General features: G+C 30.5%; 1 protein-coding gene across 1 annotated transcript in view; it reads left to right on the forward strand.

Moving 5' to 3' along the window:
* Nucleotides 1-18,218, forward strand: part of LOC136970063 (FH1/FH2 domain-containing protein 3-like) — a 59,715-nt gene that overhangs the window by 33,416 nt on the left and 8,081 nt on the right. Inside the window, 9 exon segments of the mRNA XM_067264433.1 lie at nt 228-322; nt 411-554; nt 4,505-4,569; nt 8,017-8,106; nt 8,108-8,244; nt 10,611-10,802; nt 12,555-13,239; nt 13,241-13,682; nt 17,654-17,812. Coding sequence (XP_067120534.1) covers nt 228-322; nt 411-554; nt 4,505-4,569; nt 8,017-8,106; nt 8,108-8,244; nt 10,611-10,802; nt 12,555-13,239; nt 13,241-13,682; nt 17,654-17,812 — 2,009 coding nt within the window.

Below are 18,218 nucleotides of genomic sequence, written 5' to 3' on the forward strand. Positions count from 1 at the left end.
TCTATGGAAAACTGACTATGGAATCTCCCTTTGGAAGATTGCCCATTGTATCATGTTTCTTTGCTCATCAAACTAATCCAATCCATAAACTAAAATTATTTTTAATACTTTTTCAAACTAATTTATTAAATAGTATTATTTACGTTGTGTATTGTTGATTTTATTAAAATTAAATTAAATTAAGAATCATTTATTTTCATATGACTTACCTAATTGTAACTACTTAGGAATGCTTCCGTGGTCAATCATAATGAATCTCCTGAATGAAAAAGACTCTGCCGATACTGAATTATTAATTTATGCTATCACTCTTATCAATAAGGTAATATTACGATATTCCGATAGATAATTTATTCATTTGCTAAATTATTTCATGTGTTATTGATACGTTACAATTTAATTACCCTCAGACATTAAACGGCATTCCTGATCAAGATACTTATTACGATATTGTCGACTGTTTAGAAGAACAAGGAATGGAGAGAATAATTAAATTTTATATGAATAAACAGGGAACAGATCTTGATCTTCTGCAACAGTTTCAAATATATGAGGTAACTGCTTGATTTTATTATAAAAAGTTATTACCTTTTTTGAAAACAGTACATTAAGTGAAAATCTGTGAGGCAAACTCTCTATGTAGTGTCTAATCGTGACCTTCAGAACCATTTTTTACTGTAAAAACAATGAGTAATATGAAAAATAGTCTGTAATTAATGAACCACATTGAAATGAAAACACATTAACTGAAAGTGCATTAACCAGGACTACATGTACATTATTGGATGTATAAAACAATGTACGTAACACAATAATATGTAACTATTACATCTGAACTTTGCTCACAAACATAATGACAAAGAAAACTGAACTTTAATTTATATAAAAAATACAGATGATAGCTTTCCTTGATGTATAATTGTTAAAAGATATTACATTCAAGAAGTTGAGTATAATACTTTTTAATGAATTGAAAGTCTTATGATTACTTATAGTATAAATTTCTATCAAAGAATGATCAATATTAAATTTCCTTCTCAGACCATTGGATATAACCTTTCCATAATAAAATATATTTGGTTTGTTGTTAACATCACCTATGAAAATCATATTAAAATGTCACATAATTATTAACTAGTATTCCTCTTAATCTTATAATATTATATTGAAAATTAAAATGGTAAGGTTCATCTGTTGCATAAATATTTTTAGATTTCTCTATCTGATATAAACTTTTCTGTTGGCCAGATGGTTGAGCAGTCAAGGCAGCAACCTGGGATTGGATCCAGATGAATCAAAAATCCCCAGGAATTTTTTGCAGTGGCTCATTTGGATACATCAGACCCTGTCCCTCACCACCCACTTTTCCCATTGTGGGCCTGGCCGAACCCATAATGGGCTTGCTAAAAAAAAAAACGGCTTCTTAGTGCCTGCAGAGTTGAGAGAATTTTAAAACATACTTTACCATTAGTTAAATCAATTTAGTGCTTTATTTGTTGCACGAATAATTTGGCCTAATGTTAAACAATTAAGTTGTCTGTCATACTGCATTAATAGTAATAATTAGAAATTACATTAATTTAATTAAATAATTAAGAAATTTTTGGATGAAAAACTTGATCCAGCATCTTTGAACCATATCAGATAGGTGTATTATCAGTTATTTATTCGAGATTTCTGGCCAATCTTCACTTCCAGATCAATTTAAGCTATACAACATTATACTATACAGCTATACATCTTTAATCATCTTGTTAACTGATCAAATTATTGGTACTTTTTGCTGTTCTTTAGAAAAAATCTATGTCGAATGGACTTTGAAAATGAAAACTTTTAAAAATATTTGTGACTGATAAACTCAAAATTCTAAAAAATCTGGCTCTTGTTTATTATTCAGTTTTTGTGTATTAAAGGGCCATCCATTAATTATATAAACAGTTTATGGGGGAGAGGTCACAAAAAATAGATCATTATACATGATAGGAGGGAGAGGGATTGCCTACACAGACTAAAAAGTGGTGCTAGTGGCATACAAACGTCGAATGGGGCCAAAACGGGCCCTCGATCGCATGTAGAAGGGCGCGAAGAGAGACGGCCCGCTCGGCCGAAAGAAACCCGACGGGCGGACGCCGTCGAAACCTCTCAAAACCCCAGCAATCACTGTCATATATTCCAATCAGAACAGCTAAGCAGGACGAGGTCATTGACCCCAGCAGCTGCAAACCAGAAAAGCCTCGAAAAAACCACAATCGAACGTTTCTAAGAGACCAGAAGGGCGCGAAGAGAGACGGCCCGCTCGGCCGAAAGTAACCCGATGGTCGGACACCCTCGAAACCTCTTAATAGACCAGCAAACGCCAGTGGTTCCAGGAGCCCGTTTCCAACACGTCTGAACACTATTTATTCATATGATCTGACCAGCAAAAATATTTATATATTATTTTATTTTTTCTTTAATTTAAAACTGCCGAGAGGTGGCTCTCTCTCTCTTCGCGCACTTTACAAATGGTTGTAGCATTCGTCAAGAGATCTTTTTTGTCTTCGTTTGTGCCTGATATGGTGATTTGTTCCACACCATCATTCAAGGCTGAACCTTGAATGTATGTGCTGTTTTATTATATACTTTTGTAAATTGTTAAACAAATTCATCAACTATATGTTGGAGATGTTTGTTGTGCTAATTTACAGTCCATTTATTTCTTAAGTGAGTACACAACAGACTTATAAGAACAAATGTTCAGAAAATACTTGTAGAATGTTTTAAAATCATTTCTTTAATGTCAAGGTGATCCATGAACTATTTTACATGTAATTGAAAGGGGTTTGTCAAAAGTACATCGTTGTATACAACAGAGAGAGTATAAAATGGCTTGAAAGCTGTGTACGTAATAGACAGCTTCTAACATATTAATTACATTTAACTAATCAGTATTTTTCAGTATGAATATTTTAAATTGTTTCTTAATTATTTACTTAATAATTCTTAATACTGAAAAGCATTTTTTCTAATTAACAATTAAAAGTAAATAATTTTTTATTTATAATTAACAATAGTCATATTAACTTTAGTGAGCAAAATGTTTACAGATTTATATAAACAGACTTTCTGTTTATATTCTGTATTGTTAAATAAGGTACTTTATATTCTGTTCTCTTTTTATATCTGTTTGCACTTTGTAATTTATATTCAATCTTTTATTTAAATATATGCTTTTATTTAATAAATATTTTAGTTTTGTTAATAAAAATATTTAAGTTTGAAGTACACATTAATTCATAAAATATTTTTATTTTTCAACTAAATGTTTCCAAATATTCTATTCGAAAACAGAGAAATCAAATATTATGTTTATAAAAAATAAAAAATGTGCAAAATTAATACACTATACCCATTTTAACATAAATATATGTATCAAATACAGCATTAAAAGTTTTTAAATACCATATTTACTCAAATAATCCACATTATTCTCCAAAAAATTGTGAAAAAGTCATCATGCAGAGGTTATTCAAAGTGATTTTGGTGATGCAACACATGAAGTCAGTGGTGCTTCTAGCCTCTAAGCATTTTGCTTAGTTTGCAAGTGATAAATTTCACTTATCAACTGGTTTGCTTAATACAATGACTGTCTATAGTTACAAGCAATATTATTAAACATTTCCAGGCTACTAATTTTGTGAAAATGAGGAAGTAAGTTAAATATAGAACTGAGACTGAGAGTAAATAATCTTTATGCTTATGTTACGTCTTAGTTTACATTGTTGGTCACATTTGATTCAAATCAAAGAACATAAATTAAATGAAAATAAAACTTCTTTAAGTTAATTTGTTGTGAAATGCATTACTGCAAATCACATATAATATCTTTGTCGGATGTAAAAATAAAAATACCAAAGGAAATAATAATTTATCTTTTACCGTAAAACTATGCTGACCTGTAAACAGGACACTACTGTATTGAATGATAAAAATTGGAGAATGAAGATTGCTGTTGCGTTATGAGCATAAATTAGTAAAGTATGTAATTAAATTGGTCGAGTTTTTCCTTTTTTAAAACTAGTATTTTAAAATATATAAAACTAGTAAATATGGTATATGTATTTGTCTGTGGTCCTGTTTTGACTTTATTCTGTATAAGTAACTATGCTAATTCAGAATCCAAACAATAATTTATAGTAATCAACTCAGATTAACAAGAATGCACTGAACACTCAATTAAAATTAATTCTATTAATTTTTCTATAATCTACAAAATTTTTTTCAAAATGTAATATTTAATTAAAGGTTTAATATTTTATAATTAAAACGTTTTATTCTAAAAATTTATATTTGAAACTATAATTTTTCATGAATGTTAGGAAAAGTAATGAGAAAAATTCAGTACGTGATGTTTTAATGGAACATAGAGAATTATAAAACATAAATCTTTACATTTCTTTAATCTCTTACAAAGCAATTTATATTGAGTTTTCTTATAATTATTCATTCGACTATTTAATTTCAGGCAGTTCTTAAACATGAAGATGGCGATAACGATGGAAAACCTCTACCAGTCGACATGAGAGTAAGGTTAGTGACATGTATTTATTCATACTTACTCATTGTAATTTAAAATGTTTTTATATCAATGTTTCATTAGTTTCAGTTTAATAGAGTAAAATTAGTATTAACAATAATTATAAGCTGTTGTTTAATCATTCCTAACAATGAAAAACTTGTATTAAGAACAAAAACATTTGAAGTCTGTAGAATTGCAAGACCATAAGCCATATATTAAGTTCAAAAAAGCAAAAGATAGACTATAAAATTATTCATAATTTCTGTCTCAAGTAACAAGTAATTTTAACTAAAATAATCCTACTTACAAGAATATCAAAATCTACTGTTTTTGTTGTTTTAGCTCCATTAAGGAGCTAAAACAACAAAAACAATCTGAAAATATCAAAGCATTTTAAAACTACAACATTCATCATCAGCGATAATCACGAAAAGAATTTCATCGTTATGAAGATTGATATAGCAAACTACATGCTTGTGGTTCATTATATCAGTCTCCTGCAAAAGTGTTTTCACAAGAATCCATGATGATGATGATGAATGTTATAGTTTGAAAGCACTTAGACAGGTTTGTTCATTGAGTTCTATCTCCATTAAAGCAGTTTTATTTTTATTTTCGAATCATTTTAACAATTAACAGATGCCACTGTATATTATGTGAGATTTTAATATCAAAATCATAATTAAATATTTTTCATTTTTGATGCGATACATTATTAAATTCATTTACATATATGAAGAATATATATAATTTACACATGCATGCACTCATATACAAGTTCCCCCTGCTTATGAATGTTCAACTTATAGACTTTCAAACTTACAATTTGACCTTATGTCTAAAATTTAAATTTTGCATAAATTCTGGGGTCCCATTGCCATTTATGAATTGGCGTCAAAGTCGGTAGTGTAGGAGTAATGGCATTTTTTATAAACTTTTACGATTAGTGCTTCAAAAATGCACCCAAAATGTAATAGTAAATCTAGCAATGGAGATAAATGCGAGAAGTGTGGCACTTTTTACCTTGGAAACTAAACTGGACATTATAAAACTTAGTGCATTAGCTGGAAAAAACTACATATCAAACACCTGCTACCAAGCAGTAGAGAGGGGGTAAGTGAGCATAATGTATTCTATTAAGTAAATTGAAGGATCAAGCACTAACAATAACTGGTTATTCTGTGTATAAAAATACTTTCTAGATTAGAATACTTACGACAAAACCTCAAGAACTAACTTGTTTGTAAATAGAGAGCTCATATAATATTCTGTCATATATTTTTCATATAAAATTACACAGGAAGAATGTAAAATATTTGATTTGAACACATACTTTAGTATCTTCTGAATAACCAATAGAATAGATTCCATTTTATAATTTTGTTGCCAGTATTAAATACTTTAACTTTCAAGCAAATAATAATTTCATAATCCAAATAAAAATATAATTTTGACACATAGCAACAGATAATTATAAAGAGTTATGATATAATAAATTTTTATCCTTGACAGCTGGACATATATCATATGACTTAAGTAAAACAACTTTATCTCTATCTAGGGGTATCATATTGCTATGATTATGCTTATAATTAGCAGAAAATGTATATGAACTTTTATTAATATATTTATTAAAGATTTTTACATGAAATTACACTTAGATTGCTAACTTTTTTATTAAGAAACTATTTCTCTGTTGTTTACTTGAAACTGTCCTAAAATTTAATCATTTTTGTTATTAGAAATTGATAAAAATATTGTAACTTTTAAGTCATTTTTAAGAAAATAATTGCAAGCATTCAAATCTTTTCTCTCACGATCAATTTATACTTTGTCGGAAAATGTAGCATTAATTTTTATCGAATTTTTCTCTCTTATTTACTTATAATAATTGTATTTTCTCATACTATTAAATGACTGCTAATATAAAATTTTAAGACATACTTAAACACTTCCTTAAATGATAACCCTTAATCAAATGTTTTTAACCTCGTAATATAATATCAAATGAAAAACTTAGTACATTAATATTTAAAATAAATTCTTAAGCTGTTATACATTTTTTTAATGATTTACAAACAAGGTTGTTTGTGTATTTATATTTAAAATAACCAGTCAAATATAGAAACAGTTTTCTCTACATTTTATTGCTTACTATACATAGAAAATTTAAATTTTTAGGATTTTCGTTTTGATGTTTATTCGTAAATTTCTTATGCTTAATATTAAATATTTTGTGAATTTAAACACAAGTTTATAAATTAGATACATTAATACAAGAGTAAGCTTATTTAATTTCAAATAAATTCATAACGATGTTTAATACAGATATATATTGTCATTATCATTTGGCTGCTATGGCCTTTTAGTATAATTGTCATTTTGTAATCCTTGGCTGTACATACATACATAAATTAAATACAGTACATACACTGTAGGTAGTGTACAGTTATACAAAGATACTAGGAAGCCTCTGCTTATATCAAGAATCAAGACATAATATTTAATGCACTTGTTTATTTTATTTTTAATTAATGGTTGCACTGTGCAACCATTATATTTATTATGTTATTTATTTACTATTATGCATTTATTTAATTATAATAATTAAACATATGGGAGCTGCAGCGAGGGTCTAGTGACTCGCTAGCCACAGTTTGATCACTTTGGGTGTATACCATAGTTATAAAAATGTATTTTCGTAGTATATATTTGTAAGGTGTCATATATGAATTTTTTTTTCTGAATAATTTTAAAATAGATCAATGAAAAGGAATTCTGAACATTGTTAATTACAGAATTTATGAATTTTTATTGCAGTACTCTGTCATCTATTAAATGCATATTTATAATGAAATACCACAAAATAATAATAAAAATTTTAAGAAATAGAAAAATTAATCATTTTACATAAGCCGTTTGCAATTGTATTTGTAAAATTTCTCTGAAATATAAAACCTGCTGAATGCATGGTGTTTCATAACTCTTGTTTTGATGAAGCGGTTTCACTAGTCATACTCACAATAAAGAAATGATTGATTAATTCATAAATTCAAATACATAATCATTGTAATAAGGTAAACATACTTGTAAATCAAATATATGAATAGTAAATAAGTATGCACACCTTAAAAATTTTGTGAAAATGAGTAATAATTATGATTTATAGTCCCTCCCATTAGCAATTTGCTAATTTCTATAATCTTCTTAACAATTTAACTGAAAAACATGCTCCGAAAGTTATCAAACGAAGACATATATTATCTTTTGTGTAGTTCCTTTCCTGTTATTTTCATAAAATTACTATCTTTCAAAACATCTCAATAAAAATTTCCTTTGGAAGTATCAAAATAACATGTCCGTAATTATAGTTTATTTATTCTCTTTTATAAAATATGAAGATTACTACTTATGTAAAAATTGTTTGGTAATTTATTTATTTTTTTCAAATGTTACAGGCAAGTTCCTCGTAGCAGAAAATCTCATCCGGATAACGACAGACGTAAAAGCAGGCGCCATTCTTTGGGAACTCTGTCGTCTTCCATTACAGTCAAAGTCTCACGGACCGACTTTAGAAAATACTCCCGAAGAAGCGAATCATTGGTTAAACAATAATCATCATAACGAATCTCCGAAGATTATCGATTCAAATAAAATGGTTAACGGAACAGAACCACAACAGCCAAGTAAATATTTTTAATTTGTTTGTTTTTATTTTATGCCACTATTATATTAGTAGTCATAAGCTTATCTTAGTAGAAAGAATTACAGATCACGAAATTTTTTATTACACAGTATGATTAATAGGAATATATATATATATATATATAAAGTCTTTCTATTTCCTAGTAATTATTTAATGCAAACAGGAATTCATTTCTAAATTTGTTAAAATGAAATATAATAATAAACAGTTAACTTAAATATAAAATTTCAAATAAGCAAAAATTTAAGCCAAGAAAATTGAGAATAAATCGGATCTACCTTCATTGAAGAAGGTCCAGGAAGTAGTATCTTCTAAATTAATTGATCTGGTAGAGACGGTTGGACAGAGATCCAGACAGCGTAATTGGTAACACAACTGCACGATAAAACAAGAGTTACAGATTAGAGTCCCACTCAGTTTCTTCCAGAATTTCGAAAATAAATTCAACACAAGATGGCAACTTAACCATCTGTCTAAAGTCCAAATTGCTTAATATCTTTATAATTAAGTACAGTAGAGCATCGATTATCTGAAACAATTCGAGTCTGGGGTTGTTCGGATAACTGATAATTTACGAAAAAATATATTAAACACAAAACTGTACTGTATATATTTTGTACACACGCCTTACAAATACATTTCTTACATAAAGTAGTACATTAAAGTAAGCCTACAGTTTGGGTTGGCAGGGAGGGGGAGAGTGCTGCAATGCCATAACACTAGCGAAAATTTGAATTTGCCGACTAGAATGCTTTCGGTTAACCAATGTTTCGGTTAGTTGGTATTTGGATAATCAATGCTCATAATTGTATTGTATCCTATTAAGAATCCAGCTGCATCATTCAATTAAATATTTGACTTCTTCAACAAACAATTTATTGCTTTAACAGTTTCATTCTAAAGTTTCTCTGAAAATAAAACTTAAATTTAATGTAATGACAGACTGTTTCTACATGATATTTTATTGCTAATAATTATTTACATCAAAACATTTCTAAAGAACATACATAAATTCAAGACCTCTCAGAAATCAAGCAAAGTCTGAGCCACTGAAACTTTGCTTTAAGAGAATCTTATTGATGTTATATTATTGGGTTGTTCAGAAAGTAATTTCCTTTTTTTTACCACCAAAGGAATTAGTTGTATTTTTACCTGCCAATTTCATTTTAAACCATATTGTCGTCATATATTTTGACAGCTGACATTTCAAGACTTATTTGTAAAAAATTTTGTTTGATTCTGTGCAATTTTTTTTTTTTTGGTGTCCCATCAAATATGGAATATTTAAAGCAGAATTTTCAGCTTATTTTGCTTTTTTTATTACCAGAAAAATAAAAATGCCATTCATGCAAGAAAAAAATTGTGTAACACACATGGTGGAGATGTGTTGACAGAACGACAGTGCGAAAACTGGTTCACAAAATTTCATTTTGGCAATTTCGATATTACAGATGCATCACATTCTGGAAGGACAGTTGAAGCTGATGAAGACAAAATAAAGGTATCGATTGAAGCAAACCACCAAATAACAACACAAGAAATCGCTAAACAATTAAATTTGTCGAATTGAACTGTTTATGATCACTTCAAACAACTTGGTTTTGTTTCAAAGTTCGATATATGGGTTCCGCATATTCTTAAAAAAAGAGATGCTCTCTTTGGTGGGATTTTAAGGGAATTTATTTTTTGAGCTTCTACCAGACAATTCCACAATTGATTCGAAAGTGTGGTGCCATCAAATAGGCAAATTGACTGATATCATTAAACAGAAAACGACAGAATTGATCAACAGAAAAGGTATAGTGTTTCACCATAAAAATGCCAGATCTCACACAAGTTTGGTAACTCTTCAGAAACTGTTACAGCTTGGATGGGATGTGCTACCCCACTTACCATATTCTCTAGATCTAGCACCTCGGATTATCACTTGTTCCGGTCTTTACAAAATTTTTTAAATGGTAAAACATTTACTTCAAATTAAGATGTCAAAAATCACTTGTATTAGTTTTTTTGTAAGCAAAGATCAAAACTTTTATGAACGTGGAATCATGCTACTACCAGAAAGATGGCAACAGTTATCTGACCAAAATGGTCAATATATAATTCAATGACATATTTTTATATTATAAGAAAATTGTTTTTTTCCATGAAGAAAACTAAATTACTTCCCAAACAACCCAATATAATTTGTTTTATCAAGTGTTTAACCATATTTCAATATTCTGTAGTTTCTATTTAATGTTGTATTATCTTATGGGAAATGTTTATAGTAAATTTTTCTGTTGAATATATTTATTGTCATTAGGAGTAAATAGCAATTACTTAATGCTGTAAATCGTTATTTAGCTGTTAATGGCATAACACCGGCACTGAGAAGGCGCAGAGAAAGAGACGCACGTAACAGATCTCTAATTAAAGAACAAGAAGAAACTGGAAGAGAAGCCGTATATCACAGGACGAATAGCGTATCTTCTACAGGCAGCGTCGATTCGACTAGTAGCGTCGAAGATAAACCAGTTTTTGTTAATGAAAAAAAATGTAAGTTATATTTGCTTTTGATATGAATTAAAACCTTTTATAATATTCAAAACGACAAATCCTCATCTGTACTGCTCTATTTAAGATTTTTTTAAATCAGTTTATAATTTAATATATGCAGATTAATGAGATTATTACAGGGTAGTGTTAATTGTGGACCCCAGTCTTAAAACTAAGGACCCATGACGGTCTAACCATATGACACTGGGCTACCAAGCAGACAAGCCAGGATCAAATTTTTATGGCGGCACATTTCTGCCTGTCCCATTCCATGCAACTCTGAAGTTCACTCTGCCTCCTTGTTAATGAATAACTAGATGATTTCTGTGAGGTTACGTTAGTATTAGATGGAACTGGCTTCTTTGCTTGAGTTCTAAAAAAGGAGGGCAATATGAATTATACAATATATTAGGGAGAGAAGATAAGGGGCTCTTTTACCTTTTTTTTAAGACTATAATTTTAATTTAATTTTAAGGCTATTATAAAAATGATAGCCTTAAAATCACTGCTTAATTATACCAAAATTTTGCCTTAAAAGTAATTAAAAATTACTGGCTTTTAAAGGTAATCTGGAAATAACCCAACAGTTTAGTTTATTGAGCTTAGGAAAACCAATTCAATATTGAAAAATAATAATATTTTGATATTTGTGACAATGTTCACTCTTGATATAATAAATAATGATTATCCATTGAATCCAAAGATGTCACGGTAAACTACAAAACGAACTTTATACAACATACAATAAGAGAGATAAACAGCCTTTATTGTAGTAAATATGAGGGAAACAAATACACACTTTCGAATGGAGGATTTGTCTTTGCTTGAAAGAGTGTTTGTTTGTAGTTATCATTGCAGATGACCAGGTGGCTGAGGTAAATAAGGCATCAGCCTTCTGCTCTGGGGAACCTAGAATCAACTTTGGACAATCAACCAGGAATTTTTCACTGGATATGTCAGGCTTCATTCTAATTGAGCATGAAAAAAAGGCCATCAATGTAGTGCTTAGCAGAACATTCCATGCATTAACATTTACAATCTGATACCTGTTGTGAAGGAAATATGGTATTTGAGAATGTCTTGGAACAAGCAGATTTAGTCCATTGTTTCTGAAATCTGTTATATCAGAGTCACGTAATTGAGGATCCTGCTAATAATACAAATCACAAGAATTTAAATTAAAACATTCATGTACAACAATACACATTTCGAGATTTAATTTTGGACCACAAAATTCTATAAAGGACATTACTATACACCAGTGATTCTCAACCTTTTTTTTGTCACGGTACAATTTTAATAATTTAAAAATTTGATGGCACACATGGTTACTTCAGAAAGTACCGCAGGACAACTGGTGATGTCGTAACTGTAATTTTTAAATGCAGTTGGTTATTTAGGTAACATTTTCTAAACGCCTCGGTAACTAACGTCAGTTACCGGTAACACCGGTTACAATTTCCAAACACACCTTAGGAAGGTAGAACTGATTGAACTACTTGTCTGATGTCGTTTATGTTTGGGTATTCGCAGTGGCAGTACACTTCAAAAATCTTGCGGCACAGTAGCTGAGAATCACTGCTATACACCATACATAAAATAACAAAAACTAATTAAAAAATACTATTTAATTCAAACATCAGAATGCTATTTTAAGCATATTTTCTCAAATAATACATTTGAAACTTTAACTACTAATTTAGTTGTTTATACTACAAATTCTTGCAATTAAAATCATTTAATTTATTTCAGTTCCTTCATTAGTACAAAGGCAAAGATCTCAGTTCGAGAGTCGAATAGAAGATGAAAACAGAAAAAATCAAGAACTGTCGAGGTTAAAAGACGATCAAAAATCAGACAAGTCGTCGATCCCTTTAATGAAACAAGGCAGCAGATCTGATATGAGTCAAACTCGTCACGGTCCAGTACCCTATACTCGTAGTGACACTAATAAAAAATCATGGGTTTTGTCCATGATGTACGGAAAGAGCATTGACGACGAAAATAAGGAAGCATTTGTAAAATACTCTCCTTCGCCTCAAGCTGCTGTCACTCCTACAGACAACAAAGCCACACATTTAAGGCAAAAAGAAGAGGATTCAATCACTCTTCAGTTGAGAAAGGAAGGAAGTGTTCGTGATATGCAAGAGAAATTTTCAAACAAACAGGATTGTAATTTGAGGTCTCCAACTACGGAGAATCGTTCAATTATCAACAACTCTAGTGGAATCATTAATCGTGCCAAAGAGTGTCTCGCTGCGAGTACGCGATCTGAACAAAAGCCATTGGTTTCTTCCACCGGTCTGAGTTCCGCATCGGAATTAAAAAAACCCGAAAACGATTTACAGTGGGAACAGCTCATGAAAACAATCAATCGTCCTTTGATAATTAACGATTTAGATTTTACGGATCTTAAAGACGACGACGACGAAAAATTTTCTCAATCCACCCGTAATCTGTAACGGCGGCCCTCCTCCTCCTCCACCACCTCTAGGTGCGGGGCCACCTCCGCCTCCGTTACCGCCCGGGATCGGGATCGGTCCCCCTCCGCCTCCACCGCCGGGAGGATCCATACCGAGATTCGGTGCACCGCCACCTCCTCCTCCCTCGTTTTTTAATAATGGGCCGCAGAACGCTCCTCCCGTTCCTTCGTGGTGTAGAAGAAATCAGGTGGAATCCCAACAAACGAGCCAACCTAAAACGATACAGAAAACCAAAAAAACCGTTAAATTATTTTGGAGGGAGGTGAAAGAAGATCGAAATTTGTTAAAAAGGGCAGGTAAACACAAGACGATATGGGACGAACTTAAACCTGTTCAAGTAGACACTCAAAAACTAGAACATTTGTTCGAAAATAGGGCCAAAGATATTATGAATAAGGTATGATTGCAAACCATTTTCCTTAGATAACATTATTATATGATAAATTTTTAAATATAGATTTAAATTTACATTGTCTTGTCTTATCAAATTTTAAGGTATCAGTTTTTTAAGTTACTGTAAATAAAATCAAAGTCGATTATAGGTATACAGGAATTTAAAAGTGAAATAATCGTTATAAAATTAAAATAATTATATTATATAACTTTAATTTTAATTAATAGCATGTAAGCTTAATTAAATCTCTTCTCGATTCTATTTCTTTTATATGCTTTTAAATAATGAAGCTTGCGAATGTTAATATATTAAATGATATAAAAAATTCTCTCTCTCTTCTGCTGACTAAATTTATACAATATGCAATTTAAGCATTTATGATGAGCATGAATAAATTATTTTTTCTTCTTTGCTACTGAAACTGAAATGGCCATTTGGAATCATCAGGAGGTAAGCAAAGTTCAATATTCTAATTTAATAATTGTATTTTTTAATTTCTAAATTCTTTCATCGTTATTTATAACTGTATTTTTAATATAAGTGTAGAATTTAATTAATTCAAAATATACTAACAGATCGAATTACCCCAGCAGATTCTAGAGATGCAATTCTTAAACGTCGTAAAATTTTACGTGTTAACTTATTACAACCGAATTTAACTTATTGGGGCCCTAAGCTGCGATATTTGGAGGCCCTTCCCCTCCTTCTACTAAGCAATAACACATTTAAAAACATATAACTAAGCTGCAGTGTCACAACACGAGGCCCTACAGCATAGCTTTTTAGCTAAATATAAATCAGACCGTAATTACATGCCAAACCGACTTATGACCGAGTGAAAAACTAGTAATGAAATCAATCAATATTTTTATAAGTCTGCAACTTATCCATATAAAAGCTTTATTAAATAAAAACAATACAGAAGTAATTACTGTTCTTCAGTTAAATATATTTTAGGAAATATTTATTAATTTTCTACGTGAATTCAAACATTCTTTGTGAAAGTGTATTAATATTTATAATGATGTTTTTAAGTCGTGTGCAGGGAGTAAAATAACAAGAGAGAGAATTCTATTTTTTAAGCGCTTAGATACAGTATTTTATTAAACCGCTGAAGGAATTAAACAACATATTTGAAATTTATAATGTGGTCGGTGTTAGTTTCAGGTTGTAAGAGGTCCTAAGCGGGCATGGACTTATTAGGTTCCTTTCATACTAGCTTGTATAATGTAAAGTCTGTAGATCAAAATCTTAGCTTTTATTAGTATTGGATTTGAGACCAAATGTTGAGAAGCACATGTGCCCAAAGTCCTTAAAAGCCTCCTAGACAAGAACTCTGCATTTGATAGGTAAATTATTTATTTGTTCGGCATTATCATCATCTACTGTAGATTATTTCTGATAATGCTTTCATTGGAAATGCATTACAATCTCAGCACAGAGATTATGGAGGAGCCATTTGTAGATTAATATGTAACTTTTTTTCTCTCAACATAACATATATTGTATTTCCTTCTATTGTGCATTCGTCTTAGAATATAGATGCCATAGATGTCCTCATGGAATGACATATTAAAAGATGATTAGATGTGTCGATGTAATTTTTTTTGTATTAATTTTAATTTTATAGTATTTACTTCATACTCGCTTGCATGCTGCATTAGTACTGTCAATATTGTCCTGCAAGTGATCTTATAACAGAGCAATAATTGAGCTGTTCACTTGCCAAATTGATTAACTCTACAAAACAAAAAGTATAAAAATTCCTTTTAAACTTTAAATTTAAATAAATATTGTAGAATGTATTGTTATATATTGTTACATTAAACTTATATATTTAATATAACAATATATAAATTTAGTTACACAATAAAATGTAAAAATAATGACGATTATACTAAGAATTTACAAATGGAGTTAATCGATTTGGCCTGTGAACAACTCAATTCTAAGTCAGCAGCTTGTATGTCGTACCGTCAGTTAACCGAGACCTATTTTAAGACACTGTTTTCTAAAGTAAATCTTGGTTAACTGACTTTAGGATATTCTATATGCATACATGTGCACGACTAAGCTGATTCTTCGTTATTATAGCCTGTAAATTATACACAGATAATTCACATCTTCAAAATACACTAATGTTTCTTCATTCATAGCATTTTCAATATTCAAATGCCTCATCCATTTGGCTTTCTCTTAAAGTACTTAAAATATGTTACATAAAACAAAAATACACGAGGTTGCAAAAGCACAAGTGGTCGTAAACTGTAAAGGCATGGTAATGTATGTTTTTGTTCCTATTAATTTCATGTAAAATGCATTTGCAAAACTTGCCTCACTTTACTATTTTACAACACAAGGTGCCAATCGGGTGTATTTACAAGATTATAGAGATAAGTACCACAATTTCCTGCACATTACTGTTTTAAAGTTAATTTGAAAGTAACGCAGACCAGGGTTCTAGACAATTTTGCCAATTGTGTGCCATTTTGAGTTGTAATCAGGAAATTACAGTCACTAAGCAATTATATAAACTGACTAAAAGGTATGTCAATAAAAGTAAAATTGCATAGTGTGGGAAGTCTGTATCAAATGAACAGAAAGTAAATATTGTGTTACAGTGGATATCCATATAAATAATTAGATGTGTGAAAGATGTTATTTTATGAGGCCATTTTGAAAAGTTCTGCCTCCTACGTGATAACTTTAATAATATGCAAGATGTGCATGTAAACTGCATGTTTGCTGAAAGTTTAGAATATCCTCTACTAGGGATGTTGTTACTTTTCTACATATGTAGACACATCTCTGTCTGAACACACATGCACAGTTGGACAAGTTGTTTCATTCCATCAATAAAGAAATTGGATGTTTTCCCAGCACCAGCGATGCACGTCTGCACATACCTCTGCAACACCGGTGTAACGGCATCCCTTCAGGTGTTCTCTGAGCTTCAGAAAGAGAAAAAAGTCACAAGACAGAAGATCTAGGTGTGTGGCAAGTATGGTAAAAAATCTCATGAAATTTGAGATCTGCAGCAGAAGCTTCATTTGTCAAATTGTGTTAGGACAAGCATTGTCTTGGTAAGGAATTATGACTTTTTCCTTTATCTGAGACTTAAAGAACATCCAAAGGGACACCAATTCACCAGTGATGCTGAGGTGCAAGCAGACATGCATTACTGGTGTGAGAAGGTGCAACAACTTTCTGGCATGTGCAAGTGTGTGGACAGAGAGGGTGATTACGTGGAAAAACGACACCCCGTCAAAACATTAAGAAGTGCCATCAATCAATGAATATTGATATCAATTAATGCTTTGTTGGAGCATAAGAATCTACATCCTAATTTAAGTACAAGATTCCATACAATACAACAGAATAGATTATTCAGAATTATGAATTTTAAATTTATAATTGACTCAAAATATGGTAAAAGTCCTCTAATCTGTCATCTAGATTGTCTGGTAAACCGATATGCTAGAGACTGAGGATCCTAGCGAGGATCGAGGTCACGTGGTTACACAAGTACTTGCAGCATAAATATAATCTTGGGTGAGGGATTGTCAAAACATTATATTGTAAATTCACATAAGTGAGATAAATATGCAGATGAAGAGGCCATGCATTAATTATGTGTACAGCTTAAGGGAAAAAATTGTAAAAAGTACATCATTTGTATATACAGCAGGGGAGAGGGGGTCATCACATTGTCTACATTAGTGCAATTACTGGCATACAAATTCATTGTTGTAAGCCTAAACTATAATATGCATAATTAAAAAAGAGGCGGTTGCCAAAAGTACATGTAATTAATGACATACTGTAATAATGCTGGGTGTGTCTATTATTCAGAGAGATCTTGTAAAGTCTTAATTATTCTGATAATAATTATAATACAAACAGAATTACTAATACTTTTTATTATATATATATATATATATATATATTATTTATGATTTGTGAAATTTTAATAGAAAGTTCAAGAAGGAGGGAAAAAGAATGAGATAATTGTGCTGGATGCGAAAAGATCGAATGCCATCAACATCGGAATGACTAAACTCCCACCTCCGAGGACAATCAAAACTGCAATATTAAAAATGGACAGTACCATTATGAATAGGGAAGGGATTGAGGTAAGATCAATTTTTAAATATAGTTTTAACAGAAATGATTTGTTCTTATATTCTAAAATCATTAAAACATTGCTGAGAACATATAGTTTCATTTTTAATATCTTAGTATAAATACTTTATAACAGTGGTATGTATGTAATATATCATCATTATGTACTGTACATATTATACTATAACTTACAAATTGTCAATGCCAGTTTTACCACTAGGGATGGTAGGCAGTTGCCTACCAGTACCAGTCCATTGTTGCAAAAAAATGAATGAAGTATAAACAAATAACTTTCCCTCCTAATGGCCACCTATGACAAGTCACTATTGCTACTCATTTGTAATGCATGCACATTATTTGTGTTTATCGAGGCAACAAGATGACTTTTGTTTATTTGATACCTACTCATCCTAAAGT

The sequence above is a fragment of the Centruroides vittatus genome, unplaced genomic scaffold (genome assembly GCF_030686945.1).
Source record: "Centruroides vittatus isolate TY-2023 unplaced genomic scaffold, ASM3068694v2 contig_1891, whole genome shotgun sequence".
Lineage (NCBI taxonomy): Eukaryota > Metazoa > Arthropoda > Arachnida > Scorpiones > Buthidae > Centruroides > Centruroides vittatus.